A 14,974-nucleotide genomic window follows, 5' to 3' on the forward strand; every position below is an offset into this window, starting at 1 on the left:
ACATCAGTGTTATGTATAGGTCCCAGGAATAGTTCTAAATAGATGAGAATGTATTTTATATTAAAATAACATTTTAAGTAAGAGAAAGACAAAAGGATTAATCAGTAAATTGTGACTGGAGAAAAGTAAGCTGGATCCTCACCTCAGTTTATAAAATAATTCATTTATGGTGAATATAAAATATAAGCTGATAACTGTTTTTAAGAATGCAAATTTTTTTAAAATAGAATACAATTTAGAAATAGCTATCAACATTTTAAAATGTGCATGCTTCTTCCAGAAATTTCATTACTAGTTTATCTTTCATATATATTTGCAAAAGTTCTCCAAATTACATGCACAAAAAAATGACCATTATTCACTTCCTTCTTTTTTTAATGTGCAGGAGGAGGGGTTCCTGGAGTCAATCAAAGGGGTTTTACCCACCGGGAAAGAAAGAATACTTATATTCCTAAGTGGAATGTTGCTTGCTCTTAGAAGAATGAGTTAGATCTGTATAGGCTAATGTTGAAAAAGTCTACAAAACATATAAACAAGTTTTTAAAAAAGAACAAAGTACCAATAAATGAATGGAACTGGAAATTAGCATGCTAAGTAAAATAAACTAATCCCAAAAAAACAGTGTTCTCTCTGATATGTGGATGCTAACTCACAACAAGGAATGGGGTAAAAGAATAAGTTCATTGGAGTAGACATGGGGAATGAAGGGAAGGGAGGGAGGATAGGAATAGAAAAGACAGTAGAATGAATCAGACATAACTTTCCTATGTTCATACATGAATACACAACCAGTGAAACTCCACATCATGTACAACCACGAGCGTGGGATCCTAATTAGAATGAGTTATACTCCCTGTATGCATCACATGTCAAAATACACTCTACTGTCATGTCTATCTAAAAAGAATAAATAAAAAAAGAACAAAGTACATAAATAGTGTTATAGTATTAAAGCTTATATATTAGATTTTGTGGTTAAAAAAAGAGAGAGAGCTAAAAAAAGCATTAAGGACAGAGATAAGAATGGAAATAACAGAGTCAGAGCTAGAGAGAGTAGACAGAGAAGGAGGTAGTGAGAAAAAGTAAAGGGATTAGGAAAATGTGCAGGTGTGAATAAACCTTTTTCCTCCCTGTAAGAAACTGTTTATAGGGCTGGGGTTGAGGCTCAGTGGTAGAGTGCTCACCTAGCACGTGTGAGGCCCTGGGTTCAACCCTCAGCACCACATAAAAATGAAATGACAGTATCATGTCCACCTACAACTAAAAAATATATTAAAAAAAAAAGAAACTGTTTATAGGAACTACATTTGTAGAAAATGAGAAAGAGGGAGGAAGAGACTTTTTACTGTTCTGTAATTTGGAATTTCTAACATTTTACAAATTTGTGGGTAGTTCTGTTTTTTTTTGTTTGTTTGTTTGCTCACTTACTTACTTTCTCCTCTTTATCACATATGTATATAAACATGTGTGTGTATAAAATATGTCATACAATATATAGCATATGTAGATACATTAATGAGTATTATTTATGACATGCTATTTATAATTTTATTTCCATGTTTATGAATTTTTCATTTTTTTAATAAACTACATGTATCACTTTTAAAAATCAAGAAGTGAAAAAGCAGGAAGAACGATGTTAAATGACAGTTCCCAGTTCATCCACACCATTTTTTGAACATCCTGCCATCCCTTAGTCCTTTGTCTTCTTTACAATCAGAATCCCCCAATTCTAGCCTTTATGGCATCAGATCAGTGAACTAAAGCAAACAGATGCACTAGACCATGAAATGTGAAATACTTTCGCATGGTTGATTCTGCGATGTTGAAATACAGACAAACCACATCAGCTCAGTTTAGGGAATAATGTCAGTTTCCACTGTAGCGCCTTACCTCTGGTCTATAAACCACATTTTTCTATTGACTTTGGCCAACCTATAAACAGTGTATGCTGAACCACAGGAAACCATGGCAAGGAGGAGGAATTGAGAAAGGGGAAAAGGAAAACAAGGGAAGATGGTCCTATAGTTAAAAAAAAAAAAAAAAAAAAGATAAGGAAAAACTTATAGTTGAATATTTCTTTTTTTAGGCTAGTGGTTATATAGAATCATTCCATTAGCAGCTCATAAATGGTGAGCAGTACTCACTCCAATAAGCTGCATACAGAACACTGCTCAGCTCTGTGGAGAGAGGAAGAGGCATACAGGCAAACCATTTACAGGTGTTCTCTTGCCCTGCCTTATTTTCTTTATGGGCTCCCAGCAAGCATTTGAAATTTTCCTGCACTTATGCCCTTTGTATTCCCCTCATCTTAATCTATTCCCTATTTCTTTTTTGCTTTCAAAATATCTGTGTGGGCCAGGCGTGGTGGTGCGCACCTGTAACCCCAGCAGCTCAGGAGGCTGAGGCAGGAGAATCATAAGTTCAAAGCCAGCCTCAGCAATTTAGTGAGGCCCTAACAAACTCAGCAAGACCGTCTCTAAATAAATAAAATATCTTAAAAAGGACTTGGGATGGGGCTCAGTGGTTAAGCATGCCTAGGTTCAATCCCCAGTACTATGAATGAATGAATGAATGAATAAATAAATAAATCTGAACAAATTTTTCATCATTTTGTGATCTTTCTTCATCCATGGTAGCAACATGATTTTTACTACTTTCTTCTGTTAATCATTCTCTCACTTTGTGCCTTGCTTTGTTTTTAAACGTAAGTGACTCTCACTCAAAGATTGAGCCTTATCACAGCTCTCCTTGCTAAGCTTTAGACTAAAGACAGTTTTGTTAGAGAAGCATTTACATTCATAATGCAAAGATACATCTCACAAAAAATACTCTACCCAAGATTGTGTTATCAACAGCTTCAAATAGGAGAGAATCACTGAGCCTGCCTGGATTAGGGGTATCTGTGCCAAAATTCACTCTGGGCTGACTTGAACTGAGGCAGGAATGCCAGGAGCAGAAAAATGCAAAGATAGTTTGAGCCATACAAAACCTCTTCTAACCCCAAGAAATTTAAGCTGCCATCCCCTTTTCAGTAAAAGAGAATGACAAGGAGCAGGAGAATGTTCACTTTGCCTCCGTTGCATTCCAGCTACCAGCTTTCATGACAAGTTTTGGCCCTATTCATTTTCTAGGAGTTCTGTATCTCATCCTCTCCATTCTAGCTACCTTTTTTTTTTTTTTTTTTTAATTCCTGGCCCAGGTTCCATGTCTTTCTTCCAATACCATAGGACATATTTAGGGGACTTTTCTTTTTACTGTGCCTAGTCCAACACCAAATATGGAAAGATTAGTTTATCGTACGTTTGAGTTTTAAATTCCAAATCCCCCTTTACTTGACCTAAATCAAGAGAACATGGACGTGAGCACTTCAGTTCTTTAACTCAATGAGAGGGTGGGGGAAATGCAAGGATCCGTGAACTTGTGGATTTTCCTGAGATCCCCACAAAAGCTCAAAACTAAAGGAGATAACAAAATCTAAAAAGCAAACAAACAAAAAGTACTCAGAGGTATTAAAGTTAGAAATATGTAGTAAGTGGGATAGGGCCTCCAAATTTCTCAGGAGACATTTGCCAATACTTGTATGTAATTAAAAGTACATTGCTGCCTTTAAAATCACAGATTTAAATGATGTTATTTCAGTTCAACAAAAAAATCAGTTCTAGAATCTTGAACAACAAATGTTACAGACCCTTATAAATATATTATTTTTTTAAAAAGACATTGGATTTTTAAATTAAATATATATACATATGTATACAATATACATACCAACAGTGCTGTACATTGTTTTTCACAGAAGCATAATTTCATGACTTAAAGGAAAATCTATGAATCATAATCTATTTCATTTAAATTTGTAATTCAGATAGGTGAAATTATTTTAACTTGGTTAAGTAAAAACCTTTTCCTAGAATATCCCATCTTACTATACACATACACAGGCAGGATTGAAGAATTCTGATGTCATTTATTCCATAAATACACAGAAAAAAATACTGAAAATTTATAGCCTCTTGGGAAAAGCCTAATTGACGATAAGAGTTGTGACCAAGATGTAAATTCATCCTGGGCTCCCCATCATATTTCCCTCGAAATTCTCCCACAAAAGGAAAATTTTCAAATCTGAATGATGACCGATAAGGGAGAAGTCTTTAAATTTGAAAACATTGAACTTAGCCTAAAGCTGGAAGGTGTTTTCTTTTCAACTTCTAAGAGGCTGCTCCTGTTTTCAGGGTTTGGGATTCTGCTCCCTATCTGTCCCTCCCATTCATTCTGGTTCTCAGCCCAGGTGTTTCCTGAAAGTGAAAAGAAAGCCCTGAATTGGATTTCAAGTTGTGGTTGTGCCTTTTCTCAAGAGCTTTAAAACAGAAAGGGTTCCCCTCGATTTTCCTGTTTGAAGTACAACCCAGGGAAAGCCCAAGGGCATCTTGCCACTCAAGATGCCACTCAAGCGGTAGAATTTAATATTCTCTTATGCCTTTTCTGGAGTATCTGATTCATCTTTTAGGGTAATCATTTCTTGTATTGAAGTTGCCTCTTTTTTTTTTTTTGGTGGTTCTTTCATCCTTCAGCAAGCAGCTCTGTATATCTGCCTGCTATCTACCTCTGCTCTTCCTCACATCACTTTCTATAAATACCCCTTCTTGGGGTATCACTCTTTCCTCCTCTTTCCAGCTTCTGGGCTAGATTTCATAAGTTTTTTCTTTTTTTTAAATATAAATAGGTCCACCTGGGAAGTTTTCAAACACTACTTCCAAAGAATTTATCCATACAATGTCCTACTATAGAAAGATTTCATGAACTACAACAAAAAAGCTTCCTATGCGATTTAAAAGTTAAAAATATAATAAATGTCTAACCTATTCATATAGCCTTAAAGGTAGTGAGTAGCATGAATCTGAATGATTTGCAAATCTGCTAGCAAACAATGAAACACTGTCACCTTAAATCATGGTTGTATTAATTCTAGGTATACATGTAGAAACTGGTCTTACAAGTGAAGATTAATTCATTGTATCAAATTATTCTTAATGAGATTCCTAAAATTTTCAAATGAAAATGAACCTTCTCACCCCCAAAACCATTTCTGTTTTCTCTGTGATTCACACAAAAAAAATTTTACTCATAAGATTATTTATAACAAATTACATTTCATATTTACCCATACATTTCAGTCATATATTTTGAAATTTTCCTGTTAAGCCACTGAAAAGGATAATAAATTGGACTGAGCTTCCAGGTTTCAATTAGCCAAGTATTCAGGAGCTCACAAGTTTCCCTTTGTCTTTCAAGTATTGAGCTGCATATATTTCAAATATATAGGTGGATATTCCATTTCCACCTGGGGACTGAAATAATATGTAGGTCATAAGCTTCACTAAAGTAGACTTCCCCCATACCACCATAAACACACACACAAATACAGGTGTACATGAGAACATGAACACCTGTTCACTCATAAATTTTCTTGCAGTCTTTTTAAAACCAAACCAAGGGAGCTTCATTAGATGTTCAGGACAAAGATGTCAAACTGGATTGCAGTTGTTACATTTTCTTTGAAAATTGATACCTGCCATCTTGCTTACCCTGAGTGCCCTTTATATTTATCCAAATGAATTATCATTTGCTTTGCTCATTTCATACCTCCTAATAAATCTGTAGATCTTTTATGATCTGGTAAAAGAAATCTTATTCCCCCATTACTTCCAATAGAGCACTAGTTCCTAACAATAAATCCGCTAACAAGTGTGCTAGTTAATTAATTATAAGTTTGTTTACTCTGCCACAACCTTGAAACTATTGCCTCCGTCCATAGTACAGCAGTAAGGGGTCTGCATGCATGTGGAACATTCTCCGTTGTTGCTGATAGTTACTAAACGAGAGGCTGGATGTTTTTGAACAGTGGATCTTGCTTTAATCAGTCCAGAGTAGGCCATATATGAATACCTTTTGTGTTCCTCCTGTTTGTTTTTTAAAAAAAAAAAAAAAAAAAAAAAAACCTTGAAGCACTGAGCTTTATAGAATTTCTTTGGAATCCAAAAGGATTTTTTGAAAATGGGCATAGGTGCTTTGCCTTCTGGTGTCTTATCTTAATCCACATACAAAACTTCACCCAATGTTTTGTAATGTGAAAGCTTTACTAACAGTAATCAATTACATGTATCATTTGAAAAATGTCCCTTCTAGGCACATGTGGCATTTAAAAAGACATGTACTATGCTTTCACCCAGTTTCCAAAGTACATCTTTGGTCTTTTCTCTGGAGAAATCAACCACAGTGCCTAAACAGCAGGTAAGCTACATCAGAAGAAAAATTAAAAATAAAAAGTATTCAGGCATAACAAAACCCTTAAACTCAGACTTAAATTGTACTGTATCCCAGGACAAAGCTTCTCACTTCTCACTCATAGGTAGAAGTTTAACTAATAAATTATTTTAGATGCTATCATAAAGCCTAAAACAATCAGTAATTTAAATTCAATAAGCAAATGTTTGTAGTGTATTTAAACTATTTAATTTATAGATTATAATGTAGACCATACTGCTTTTCCAAAAGTAACATTGATTTGTTAGTTATTGTAGTTGTTTCTTATAACATTTGGAAATAATTTAATATGTATAAAGTTATTTTAGAGGTCTAATAAATCCAACCTACATTTTACATTTCTCATTGTAGGTTGAGAACATACAAGTCTAAGGGACATGGAAGCAAAATGGATATACTCAGGAACTTTTTTTTAAAATCCAGAAGGAAATTAGAGATCACCCAAGTCAGTTTCTTATTGTGCAGCAAGGGAAGGGACTTCACACATGACTTGCCTAAGACCTCACTACCTGCTATATGGACTGAGGTGTCAGTCTAGGACTTTCAAGACCATTTCCCAAAAGAGTCAACTTCAAAAATAATGGATGTCTTGATTTTATACATGTATTAAGGAAAGAGCATTCAATTCCTTCAAAATCAGTTTTAACCAAAAGTGATATATGAAGAGAAAAAAAGAATGTCCCTTTCTGAGTGCATTGGAAAAAAACCAGCTGTTGGCTGTCAAGTTGCAAGCTGATCCACGTGACCATTATAGGGGTCGGATCCCCCTGTCTGTTAGTGACACTCGAAGAGGCCTTTGAAGAGAGCATTTGCTACCAATAAAAACAGTATTCTCATCTAGCCCAGAGACGCCTCACCTCCCTCCTCAACAGAAGACAGCTCCTTCTGTCCTTTTGGCTTCCCGGGGCCGCAATTTTTATGATGTATTTTCTCAGTCTTCACCCAAACCACACCCCACTTCAATTCACTAACCCTCTTCTAATATTATTCTTTCAACCTTCTGGCATGACTCAAAAGCAACTTACTTAATGTAAGGAAAATTTAGTATTTCATCAAGGCACGTATCACAACTTGGTTAATAATAAAAAGTTCATGCTGGCTAAACAGAGACAGGTGAGAGTCTTTCATTGTGGTCAGATCAAGAAATACAGAGAAACACAAAACTCATAGAAAGACAGACAAACACTCTAGGATCTCAGGAAAAAGTGAAGAAAATATTGCCCCCTAGAGTACCTATTACTTCAAATGTAATTTTTATTTCTAAAACCATCAGCAGCTCCAATTTCCAGGAAATTAACCAACTCATTGCTTAAGACCTGGTCAGTTAAGCCCACTCCGTCTGCACAAGGAGCTCCTTCATGAGAATTCCCACTTTGCTTTTGGTGCAGCATATTGTAAAAGGAAACTCTTTCACTTTGGTTCGATTAGTTAAGTCAGGGTACACATTTAAAACTCACCTTTCCTTATGCAAAAGAAAACATGATGAGAAAATCCATCCCATGAGTTCTTTTAAGCACCTCTTCTGTCTTATGTTTTTCCTGTTTTAGGTAAATCTTAATCTTAAAATTCTAAATCTCTGAAGCTTCAAGAAGACAAATCACCACCTTTTTTACCTTCATTCCTTTTTCCTGGATCAAAATTATCTGGTAGCAAATACTATATTTTATATCACATGATAACAAATCATGTTTGTCTATCTCCAGGACTAATCCAACACCTGTTCTCACCACATCTGCATTAGCCTTGGCTGTTTTACTTTTATCTCAACATTTATAAGCTTCAGAGTACGTAGATTTAAAGGTTCAGTTTTACAAAGCAATCATAAATGTGCTCTAAATAAAACCACATTTTTTTCACCTGAATTTATATATATATAGTTGGTTTCATCCCAGAGGAATCCAGGACTAAATTATCCTGCCAGATCCTTGAAGATGGATTTCTAAAGGAGTTTATGTTGATTACTAGAGAATAATATTTTAAAAGAACTGAAATGCAAACAGCTGTTACTCTTACCTGTGGGAGGGCCTTCATCCCATCCTTCTGCCCTCTTAATTCGACTCGCCGTGAATCCAAAGCAGATATTAACACCAATGGCAAAAGTGAACAAGGATATTACCTAAGGGAATAAAGAGATTGAGTTGTCAAACACAGCTAGACAGAACTAAATCATATACATGAAGCAATTCAAGTCCCTGCACCATCCTCAATCCTACAACTTCCAAAATGCATCCTAAGGTGCTGTTTCAATCTGAACAACAAACAGAGAAATTCAAATTCAGAAGGCAGTGGTTCTGAGGAGCGAGCCTTTGCCCTGCTGTTCCATCCTTCTCCTACCTGGTAGGACTGGAAGGAGCCTCTTCTTGCCATGTCAGGATTCTTGGAAAGCTTTCTGCAGCGTGTTCTCTGCCTACATGGAATGCACTGCTTTGGGGCTCCGCGTTCAGTCTATTAACTACAAGCAATCCCACCTGGGAAGTTGACAGGCTCATCTGATTTGTCCAGAGCTTGATTTCATCACAGTTTGTTCAAATTGCAGCTCTGAGCACAAGAGGCTTAAAGCATCATCATCCTTGTCCCCACCCCCTTATCGGTCCCTCCCCTAACACAAACCCTTTCATGTGGTATCCTCTGGCAACATGAAGATTTCTTATGTAGCTGGAGCCAATAACAGCGCACGTTCATTTTCCTTCCCTCACAAAAACATGGTTTGTCAAAAAGAAACCAAATGTATTTCATCCGATAAAAATGAAACAGAGCGGCACAGGGCTTTCTACCAGCTTCAAGCTTTTAAGGTTTACAGTGTAGTTATTCAGTGTCGTCAACATCGCGGTTTTTTTTTTTTTTTTTTTTTTTTTTTTTTTTTTAAGGAGGCAAGTTTTATAATTTGTAAGCGTGATAACTCTCCCTGTCTTTTCCGTGTATTTATTTGCTGGCAGTTTGAACGACCCTGTCCTTATTACTCCATTCTCGGCTACTTCTGATGCCTCGGATGTTTCTCACGATGAAATCTCCCGAAATTGCAACTTGCACAAGAGATAGCATTCTTTTCCCCATGTCATTGTTATATTTTAGAGAAGAAACTTTTATCAAAATACTGAGAATGCCAGCTAAGCAGCGTGAAGTCCTCCTGCCCCGTGAGGAAAGACAAAATAACTCCAGGCTCTTGCCATTCCTGCCAAAAGTCAGCTGGCTTTGGGGCATTTGGGAGGTAAGGAGCAGAAGGGGTGGGGAGGAGGGTAAGCTTTATTAGCAAGTGAATTTCGGATGGAAATCTCAATGGCAGCAAGAATTTAGATTTAAAGAATTGTTTTTCTAGGTATTTTGCACTTAAGTTACCATCTAGCACCCGTCTAGAACCATCTAGTGCCCTTTGAGGTTATTGTGAGTGTAAAAGTTCCTTTACTGAGCACTTTGGAAATCACAGCACGTTTAGAGGAGAAATCAAGCCCCTAAATCTGAAAGTCGTTTAAATATTGTGTGCCTTTAGGATTCAAATGAGGGGTGGTTTGTTTGTGGCTTTCCCCAGCCAGGCCCAGGGACTGTCTTTCTTGCACAGCACATATGTGCATACGTAAACAAACAGGGACTCACAGCGCAACCAATTACTCACGGAGCAGTGGCTCTGTGCAAATAAAACATGATAGCACAAAAGCAAGAACTTGTTTATAGTGGATTGTATAGTAGGCCTGGGTTTCATTATAAATTCTAGAGTTTAGTAACAGCTAATTGAAAAAAAGAAAGAAAGAAAATACACTGCCTTTCTAGAATTCTTTTAGTTTGCACTGTTACCAGAGATGACAGGCTTATGAATTTTTCTGTGTAAGTCTCTTGCTTTAGTCTGTCTGCCATACTGAACTGATTTAGAGTTGGGTATTTAGCAAGACTTATAAAAGATGTTAACCCCATGTAATATTTTTCTACTATTTATGTTAAATTTCAAGATGCAAGCCCATCATTTTAGGGGGAAACTATACACCAAAGAGGAGAATATCAAGGCCATCCTGTTATTTCAGTGTATGCTACAGTGCTCCAATGTTCTAAAAACCAAGTCCCCTCTATTCTCCAGACTCTCCATGTTTTGCCAGAGTCTGACATTTGATTGCTCAAAGCCAGCGTGAAGACAATGACTGTTGTCCTTGGGAAAGAACAGAGTTCGGAAGCTGAACATCAACCACTATTTTATTTTATTTTAAACACTCTGAATAACCATACAGGAGGGAAACGCTGGTCAGTATAAAAGCCAAGTTGAGGCATAATTGACTTCTGTGCACCATTTGGCACTCATTTCCAAAACAAGTGAGCTTGGTCACTATTGCTACTAACTGTTCTGCCAGAACACTTTATCTTCTACTGGGTCATTGTGCATCAGGAAATTTTTCATACACATACATCACCATCATCATCATCATTACCACCTAGGCATAGATAAACAGAATTTTACATCAAGATTATCATAAATTAACTGCCAGGAAGATGGTCAAAGTCCCTTTGTTGGACATCAAATCAACTGCACATTCCAGTACCCCTCATTATCTAAAGCTGAGAAAATCAAAAAACCTGGGAATGCAAAGTGAGTTGAGAAATTCAACCAAAATGACTGGAATATAGTCCCAAATCTTTTTTTTATAAGAAAACCCAATTAAGAAAGTTCACCTGCTGTGGTGTCTAAGATTTTGGTAGAAAATGACACATGGTTGGCTCAGTAAACAAGAAAGAGTATGAGAGAGACTGAAAAATGAACAGTTTATTCACCTAGCCACGTTTCAGAGAACACTGCCCCCTGGCAGAAGGAAACCTAGAACTCTAAACTCATCCTTCATCAGTCTCAGCCCCAAAAATCACTCCCGAGATTCTCAAACTTTATTAGGCATAAGAGTCACCTTGGGGATTCGAAATGTTGTTTATGCCCTACTCCCTGAGATTCTGATTCAATAGTCTACAGGTGGGGGAGGAGAAAGGGGTGCTTAGAGGCCAGACAAGAATGGAACAATAGGTTATTCTGATGCAAGTCATACAAGGACCACATTTAGAAAAACAGAACATTAGAATAAATTACTCTGAATTAATTTACTTATGCCCTCATACTGGATTGCTTGGGTTAAGTCATAACATAATTTTTAATACATTCACTATTAATTGAACTTTAAGTTTCCATCTCTTCAAGACAAGCTATGGCTGTCCCTCCAGGGGACTCATCTCCAAACTTTAAGCAGCAGAGTAGCATTTTATTTACTTTGCTGATGGTACACAGCAGCAGTGTGTGTGTTGCTTAATTGCAATACAGTGGTTGCATTTATACAAATGCACAGTCTATCTTTTCATGAAATAATTCTATGAATCCTTGTTCCCAAGTCCTGATTTAAGATAAGAGGGTTTGAGGTTAACAGCGAGATTTGAAAGATATGAAACTGAGTGTTGTCATTCTTGCTTCCTGCAGTAATTATGAAATTGTCATGAAATGATTAAAACTTTAACTACATCTAGTTTCTCAATATGCAGAACTGACATGACTTGACTTGGCTTAACATTATTCCAAGAATAATTATAAGATGATGTGTAATGTTGGACAATTACTAACCACATCATTTAGAAATAACTGCAGCATGTATACTATGAAAGTAATGAAACAGTACCAATCTATATTCTTCCTATTCTATTTTCAAACTCTTCAAGTCTTGTTTTTACATTCTGCTGTGGAAGAGAAGTATTAGAAAATTAAGAAAAAAGTTGGACAACAATCTTAGTAAAAGGGACTTACCAATCTAAATCCAGCTGAAATTTTTGACATCTAATAGGGGAACAAGCTGGCTTAATTGCTTCCACAATCCAGAACTACAGATATTTATTTAAAGTAGATACCACTTAAGATGCTAAACCAAAGAAGCAAAATTTTATGGGTTATGTGTGGTCCCTGGAGTTCTCCAGTGGAGAAATAGCATATGCCTGTTCAAATGCAAACAGAACTTATTCTATTAGTTATTGCATAATTGAAAGCTGAAATCAACACTGTCACATCTTAAAGTGACTTTAACTTATATTACAAACTTACGTGCATTACATTTACTCCCAAAGGCATCTAAGCATGAATCCCTCACTGGAACAATCTCTGCCCTTTAGGAATATTCATTCATTCACTGCACAGATATTCTTTAGCTGCTACCATGTACTAAGCACTGTTCTGGGTACCAGTAGTACTACCTAGGGAGATAAACCAGAGATTGCCCTGCCCTCCACGTTAATCAAATAGACACAGAAATGAATGTGCAGTTGCAACTGTGGAAATGCAGACGTGTAGAGGTAAATGGTCCTATGAGAAACATATAATCCAGATTTGGCCTAGTCAGAGAGGTCACAGATAACTTTATAGGGTAGATGTTAACTGAGCTGTGATTTGAGGGATAGGTGAGAGCAATTAGATTCAGAGAGGAGAAAAGAATTCTAGACAGAGGGAAGAATGTGTGGACGTTTTGTTTAGGATAGAGGCACAATATACCCATGGGACAAAAAGACAGTCAGTTTGACAAGAGTCAGAAGAGCAAAAGTGAATGCAGAGTGAAGTGAGACTGGAGAGGGTAGGAGAGACTGGGCATGTGGCTTCTCACAGTTCATCTTAGTGGTATTGTCCTTATCCTGAAGCAGTGGAAAGGCCCTGAGAAGGCTTAAGACAGGTGGAGTTTAATCAGATTGTGAAGAATTCATCTCCTTGCAGTGTGGATATAAATTAGAGGGAATTTAGAATGGATACAGTGGTCAGTTTGGAAACCAGGGCAGTAATTCAGACAAAAGATAATAGCAATTTGCCTCTAAGAGGTTCTAACGGTGGTGGAGAGGAAGAAAAGCATGAGTAGTAGGGAGAAGATTTGCTAAAGACCTGGGTAGAGGAGGCAAGGGGCAGGCAGGTATTAGCATGACTTCTGAGTTAAGAAACACTTAGACATTACGATGATCAAATATATGCTCAATAAAATCACTTCTTGTGTTTTCATTGGACCGTAAGAAAGAAATAGAGATATATATCTTTCTGCAAACACCCTAAAATTAAAGTTAAAATAAAGGACATGGCTAATGGTCTTAAAACATTTGTCAATCATTTTAAAGATCATCTAAGACAGTTGATTTAGAGTAATGTTACATTGGGCTTTGAACACGAAAAATACATTCATAAGGTTTTTAAAGAATTTCCCCCAGGAAATAGCTCAGGTTTGTTCCTAACTCTAGCTTATAATAAAACACTTTAAAATGCAAGACTCAATTTAACTATTTCATTCTAGCTACTCTGAAATCTGTGTGCTAAATATTCAGTTTGGAGGGATGGTCACCTGCATGTCCATGAGGCTCAGGAAGGTTTTCATCTTTGAGTCTACTTTGTAATGTAACTGTATGATCGATGAGCATGAACAGGTGGGTAGATAACTAGAAATAATTGTCTTACCACAGGGCTGAAGACGCCCATTCTTCCCTCCAGTCTCACATAGGCAGACTAAGATGTTATCGTCGACTCCTCTTGCAGTTGAAATAATGGAAGTTACTTCTGAAACCCAGGTCTCCTAAGCCAGTCCAGACCTCTGTCCTCTAGAGCATGATGTCTGTTACACCATCTGAGAGCCTGAACTCAACAGTCCAAAATGCTACTACCTAAACTACTAGTTCACCCTCCCAACTTCATTTCTTTTGGTGAAAACCTTAAAACCACTTTTTGTTCTACTACAATCCTTTCACCTCTTGTTTTTCATCAGATACTATGTTATTCATTCAAGTTATTAAATACAACTATTTCCATCATTTATCAGAGCTTGCTGAGTGCTGTCAGTTCCTAAATTATCTTTCCATGTGATGATTTTCTTTCATCCCTTCTTCCTCTCCTACAGTTCTTCCTGTGTGCACTCTGCCCTCTCTATACACTGCTTCACTGAGTCTTCTTCTATTCAACTTGTAATTCATTCCCATTAATTACCCAGAGAACCTACACAAAATGCCTATCTGTTGACTTTTTTCCCCAGTTAAAATCTTTCAGTGGTTCTCTATCATAACAGATCTCAAAGTGTAGGGCTGGGGAGATAGCTCAGTCGATAGAGTGCTTGCCTTGCAAGCACAAGGCCCTGGGTTCAATCCCCAGCACCACAAAAAAACAAAACAAAAACAGATCTCAAAGTGTGATTTTTGGACCAGGAGGGTCAGAAACACCTAGAAACTTATTAGAAATACACATCCTTGGAGCCTACCTCAGATCAACCCAGATCAGTTCTGGGGGTGGAGTTCATGATTAGTGTGGCAAGAAGCCCACCAGTTGATTCTGAGGCAAGTTTGAAAACCACTGACCTAGAGAATAATTACCAAATTGCTTAGCAGGGTACCCAGGCTCCACATCCAAAACTAAGCTTTCTGGATTCAAATCCCAGCTGTGCCACTGTTTAACTGAGAGACCTTACATGACCCTCCTAGGGAAATTACTTCTCCACCCCAAGACTCAGTTTTCTCATCTGTATCCACCTTGGGATTCATAAGAGTATTACCTCAAAAATAATCCATGCAAATCACCAAACACGATGCCTGGCACAGAATAATGCTTAATAAGTGGTGGTTTTCTTAATTAGAGAAATATTTGCTATTGCTTAAGTCATGCTCCTTCACACTTTCATTCCTTCAT

At 37.0% G+C, this 14,974-nt stretch overlaps 1 protein-coding gene across 1 annotated transcript in view; it reads right to left on the reverse strand.

The window, feature by feature from the left end:
* Positions 1–14,974, reverse strand: part of ENPP2 (ectonucleotide pyrophosphatase/phosphodiesterase 2) — a 110,949-nt gene that overhangs the window by 68,946 nt on the left and 27,029 nt on the right. Inside the window, 1 exon segment of the mRNA XM_079140682.1 lies at positions 8,341–8,443. Within this exon segment, the coding sequence (XP_078996808.1) occupies positions 8,341–8,443 (103 nt within the window).

This window comes from Sciurus vulgaris (genome assembly GCF_902686455.1).
Source record: "Sciurus vulgaris genome assembly, chromosome: 1".
Lineage (NCBI taxonomy): Eukaryota > Metazoa > Chordata > Mammalia > Rodentia > Sciuridae > Sciurus > Sciurus vulgaris.